Consider the following 5,565-nt stretch of genomic DNA (forward strand, 5'->3'; position numbering starts at 1 on the left):
GGAAGGGAAGATGAACTTGGACCTTGTAAGCTATTGCAATGCCCCAGGTGTTTACTCTGTGAGATGGGGACTCAGTGGAGTATTCTGTACCTAAGGGAGATATGGTCTGATCTACCTTTGCAACTAAAGTTGGGCTACTGTGTTGAATACAGACTGAATGGAAGCAAGGGTCATAATTCTGTGTGCTTCTGAGGAAATAATAAAGTCAGTGAGTAGAAGGGGATGACTTTTCCAATTAAAGAATCCCACTTAACTGACTGTCCACCAGTAAAACTGGCTGCCCAGTAACCTTGGAAGTTATAGTCAGCAGCTGGTCACCGGCATTTCCAACAGATGCCAGGGATGTTGATGCTGTGAAATTCCTATATCAAATAAGCCTTTACATCCTATGATATCCCAGATTCCTTCTAATACTAAGCATCTCCGATTTTACAGCATGTATCACCTCAATCTCCCCCAGTTAGAATATAAGCTCCATGAATGCAGGGGGTTTTGTCTGTTCTGTTCATTGCTCTGGTCCTGGAGCTCAAATAGGGTCAAGCATATAGCAAACACTCAATGATTATTTGTTAAATATAGGAATGTCTCTGTTAAACTTATTGCAGGACCTGAGCAATGCACTTTTCTTCTCTGCACAACAGCGAGTAAAAAGTTGGATTAGATGGCATCTGATTATCTTTCCAGGTCTGCCAGTGTGTGATTCCCTTTCAAACTGTGAGCCGTTGTTCTAACGGGCTTTTCAGGCTATGGGGTGTATGAAGGAGTGCTTTTGGGAGGAAAGGCAGGGATGGGTAAGGGTAAACCTGAGTCAAGGAGAAGAGAACAGATAACTTCTGGGGCTGGGGACCAGGGCACTCTCTGAAAATAAATGTGAATGTCTCTTTGAGATGCACAGGGTTCTAATTCCAGTAAAGGTGTTTCACTAGACACTGAGGGTACAGGATACCGAGGACCCACCCCAAACATGGTATCATTGCCTCATTTGAGCCAGCCTGGTCAACAAAGTGTCACAGGTTCCTGAGGTTCTCATGGGAAAAACAGCATAAATAGCAGCAACACTCCTTTTAAGTGTATTGAAAATACATTTTTTATCTTGATGAAGTGCACAAATGAGAACATTTCTTTAAAGAGAGAGTTCCATTGAGGCTCAGCATTACTAGGCATCTCCAGACACCCACAAGGCAGCGATTTCATGTGCCCCTCAGGTTTAGCAGAGCAGCCAACAGGTTGGCTCACAGGGTCCAGATTTGCTACCAGATAAGCCAGTGAGATATGCATCATATTTATTGAATACAGAATCAAATATATTGATAAAAAAGATGAACACTGGGTAGCTGCAATGATTTTATTCTGCATTTAGTTTATTTCAAACAAAAATAAAGAGTGTTTTCAGTGTCAGGAAGCATGCATACATGGGTGTCTTCCAGGCTATTTTTTTTGTAAGTTGCTTTCATTGCAAACTAAAAGAAGTAGGGTTCAGCTTCATAGCGACCTAGGAGAAAAAAAAAGTAACAGCTATTACTTACTAGTTAAGAGGCTCTTGTCATGTATTATCCTGATTACTTTTTATACTGATGATACTATTGTTCCCTTCAAGTTAGATGTGGAAGCTGAGGCTCAGAGAGGGTCTAGCCCATGTCGTATAATTAGTAGAGGACAGACACAGGATTTGAACCCAAGTCTATACTCTGAATTCAGATGTATATGACACTGTAGAGTATGCTCCAAAAGGATAGGGTAATTACCTTTCAAACTCAAATGCTAGGATAATCACAATTATAACCCAGGGAACTGTGTTTTAAATAAATAGGATCTATACTTCCTGAAGGATCTCAGTGGCACAGGGAGAAACTGGAAAAACAGAGAGAAATGAATCCAAGTTCTGGGGGTTTCAGCTGTTGGGACTCTCTGTTCTTTCTCCAGACACTGGTGTGGGTGCCTTCCCCTGTGGATTTTTCACCCATGTGAACCCACGGAGGATTAGAGTATGGACTGCGCCCCTGCAATACCCAGTCATTTATCCTCCCACCTGACAGTACAAAGGGCAGTCACCTTCTTCCTAGAATCATTTCGCTGCTCAGATCCAAAAGTTCCTGCGACGCCCACCAAAGATTTTGAAGCCCATCTTGGTGGGCAACAAGTTGCTCTTCACCATGCTCCCAGATCTGCTCAGCAAGCCTGCCAACCGATGGGTCATGCAGGTTGCAGTGTTGCAGGCTCTCTTCTGGGCAGTGATGCTGATTTGCAGGATGGAGAAAAAGAAAAAGCCTGTTAGTGAGAGCTTGAGTGCAGGTGCTGCCCCACAGTATCATCATGGAAAATTACTGCTCTCAGAGGCACCAATAAACCTTAAGTACTTCTGCTAGAAACAGTCATCACAGCAGAAAATCATAGGCCATTAGGGAAAATGCCACAATCACTCCCCATACACATTTCCAGGGGTGTCAGAAAACCCAAAGGTGGCTCTGGGATATGCTTTCCTGGGCATGAAGGAGGGAGCGGGTGCCCTGTGCTGGGTGGGGCAGGGAGCCTCACCTGGAGCCCTCTGTCTTCCGCTCCTTCTCCAGCTGACGGGCCCTCATCTGCTCATAGTCATTCACCATTGCAGCCAGTAGGAGGCGCAATTCCTCCTCATTGAGTGTAGCAGGATCAAAATGACTATCAAAAGCCAACCTAGGGAGGGGAAGCAAGCCCGATACAGGCTTTGAGGCCCTGATTACCCCCTCCCCAGGATAAGCAGCCAGGTTTCCTGGTTTCTGCAACTTCCCCTAAGGATGTGGCTGCCCCAGCTCTCTATGGACAGAGCATGAGGTCAGTATCCATCCAAAAATTCTGCTTCACCAGAATTTAGGCTCTGATGTGACCTAAAAGAAGTGGTTTGCTCCAAGTGGATCACATAGGCTTGTGAAAGCTGATGGTTAGATTTTCAAGAATTTTATGAACTTAGTGCTAAATACAGCCATTATTAAAAATTAAATGATAATGATAGTTTGAATCTGAAAATCATTTCACTTTAATGTAATTTGAGGGTGAGAAATTAGATGTATAGGTAACATATCAGATTTAATAACAAATTTGTTGACAAAGAGGTTAGAAGATAGGATGCAATCTGTTTCTCAAATTGTGGTTAAATTAGTAAATAGGTTTGCTAAAGATACAAATATTTGGTAAAAAGCAATGTTATATGAAATTTACAATAACAAGTACTGTATATCTTACGTGTGTTTGTACACTGTGTGCTACACATCTTTGTCTCATAAACAGTTTATGACAAACTTATATACACGTTTACATTCATACATTACCACCAGCACCACCCCCCCACCCACAACACCACCAAGAGCCAGATTCAGCACAGCACAACTGAGAACAGAATTTTATGATCGAGGGACAGAGGGAGGTGGGAGCGCTCCTGGCAGGGCTGTCTCACCTGAATGGCGCTGAGTAGAGCACGCCTGCCTGGTACAAGAACAGGATGCTGAGGACCAGGAAGGGGGGGAAATGCCAGAAGCCCATGACGACTCTCTGCAAGGGAAGAATAACATCAGCACCTGGAGAATAACAAATTCCATGAGCCCACAGACACAGGCTCTGCTCCTGCCTCTGCCCCTAACTCCCTGGCGTCCTGGCTTCAGGCTGGACATGTCATTCCGCTTCACCATCGTTTCCTCCTCAGCCAAGTGGACTGCTGGAAGATCCAGTAAGGCTGCAGCATGCTTGGTTTAGCAAAGAAACCTAGTGGGATAACTGGGTGAGGAGGTCTCAGTCCATAGCCCCCGCCCCATCACTCCACTCAGTCTCACATACAACCTGTTGGCCAGGACTCCTGGAGGACAGAGTCTGAGTACCTGTCACTACAGCTTTTCCCACTGTGCAACCCAGAGCTGTCCTCCTGGTGCCGGGCTTTTGCACATACATGGAGGGGGGAGGGGATTACCGACGACAAATTTCTGCGGTTGGAATCCCTGAGAAACTGAAGAACCACATTCTACTGCTCAGCTGCTGCACACTTTGGTAAAGAGTGCCCTGTAAGAATCAAGCTGGAAGGGTCTCAAATTGAAACCCAGGACTTAAACTGGGAAAAAAGTTCCCAGAACCCTCAAAGGGGGCTTGCGTTTAATGGCTGCCTGCCCCTCAGTCACTGCACCTATTTGCCTCCCGCTTGCGCTGGCCCGGGTTCCGAAGCATTTCCCGCGGTCCGCTAGGCACAAGACGTGATCCGTGAGAGCACCATCTGCACAAAACTATTCCTGCGTCCAGATCTGCTCGCAGTGCCAGGGGAGCTCCAGCATCCCAAACTGACCTAAGCACGTGTGCTTCGGGAAAGGAAACTGGAGCCCTCCTCAGCGCGGGGAGAGTGAAGCAGGGAGTGAGTGAACTGAGACCATCCAGTGTTACCTGTGGAAGGAGCCTGGGATGCATTGCAGAGTAATGCAGTTTGTGTGAAATGACCTAGACAGAAGTGGACAGAGCCTTTGAGACTGGAAGAGATCAGCTAAGAAAAAGTAATGGAGAGAGAGAAGGAAGAGAGGGGAGAGAGAGAAAAACAGAATCCCAGCTAAGCAGGAATCTCCGGGCTTACCTGACAGCAGGAACCAGGTGGCTTGGAGCAGAGGAGGGAGCAGTGGCAGTAGCTTGGGCTTCAGGCGATGGCACTGTGGCAGAAGTGGCAGTGACACTCGAGCTGGGCAGTGCGTTTGATGCCTCCCAACACCAGCAGCTGCTCTTATTCCCGCTGCTCTGGGTCTGGGGTGGTCCAGGAGCTCTGGGCAACCAATGAGAGGAAGGATCTGAGCCCCAGAAGGATTGTGTCATCACTTGCGTCCAGAACCTGGAGCATCCAGAAGGACCACCCCACTTGTATTTGCATTGAGGTCATTGATGGCGGGGGCGGGAGGGGGATGTGGGGGGGTTAGTGAGGACCAACGAAAAACACAGGAAAAGTGAGTAGGAATTTGGGGACAGTTTGACGTCATGGTTAACTTCACCTGTTCGGTTTCGCGGGGTTTGAACACGCACGTGTCCCACTCCATCCCCAGCTGTGCGATCTTGTCGGGCAGAGTCCAGCATTACAAGGAACCCTGTCTCGCCTAGGTCTGACCGCAGACCTCCGTGCAAGTGCAGCTTCGAGGGTTAATGCACAGTAGAGTTGATGATTCTGTGCCCAAGGAGGGGGTCTGATTCAGGCAGCTGGAATCACACACAGGAGGGCAGGGCTTGTGGGTATCACACACAGAGGATCAAAAGTTTGTCGCGCTGGAACTCTGTTGCAGCTGTGCCTTTTCCAGGTGGAAACATCGTGGGCTAGTAATTTCTAGTGCCTCAGTATACTTATCTTTGAAATGGGGGTCATATTCTCATCTTGAAGGAATGTTATCATTACTAAGTGTGTACCTGTTATCTGCCCGGTGGGGATCTAGAAGTGCTTACCAGGGAAGTTCATAGGGGATTCTGTGGGATCGCAATCCATATTCCCAATCAGCACCCTGTGCAGCTGCCTGGAGTCATGCTGGTTGGTCCATCATGTGGGTTAGGGAGGGGCTGGATGCCCTGCTGGGCCTGAGC

The 5,565-nt window shown here is 47.3% G+C and overlaps 1 protein-coding gene across 1 annotated transcript; it reads right to left on the reverse strand.

The window, feature by feature from the left end:
• Positions 1–2,077: 2,077 nt before the first annotated feature.
• Positions 2,078–3,516, reverse strand: LOC103069617 (calcitonin receptor-stimulating peptide 1-like). The gene is made up of 3 exons (XM_007449627.1): positions 3,431–3,516; positions 2,536–2,673; positions 2,078–2,237 (listed from the first exon to the last, which is right to left on the reverse strand). The coding sequence occupies exons 1-3, from the start codon at positions 3,514–3,516 to the stop codon at positions 2,078–2,080; spliced, it is 384 nt and encodes a 127-aa protein (XP_007449689.1).
• Between the last annotated feature and the right edge of the window lie 2,049 nt (positions 3,517–5,565).

Source organism: Lipotes vexillifer, unplaced genomic scaffold, assembly GCF_000442215.2.
Source record: "Lipotes vexillifer unplaced genomic scaffold, Lipotes_vexillifer_v1.1 scaffold2124, whole genome shotgun sequence".
Lineage (NCBI taxonomy): Eukaryota > Metazoa > Chordata > Mammalia > Artiodactyla > Lipotidae > Lipotes > Lipotes vexillifer.

Coding starts and splice junctions, on each gene's coding strand:
- LOC103069617 (XM_007449627.1), bottom strand. CDS start 3,516: ATGGGCTTCTGGCATTTCCCCCCCTTCCTGGTCCTCAGCATCCTGTTC. Junction 2,674..3,430: donor CTCTACTCAGCGCCATTCAG/GTGAGACAGCCC, acceptor TCCCCTCCCTAG/GTTGGCTTTTGATAGTCATT. Junction 2,238..2,535: donor CGGAAGACAGAGGGCTCCAG/GTGAGGCTCCCT, acceptor CCTGCAAATCAG/CATCACTGCCCAGAAGAGAG.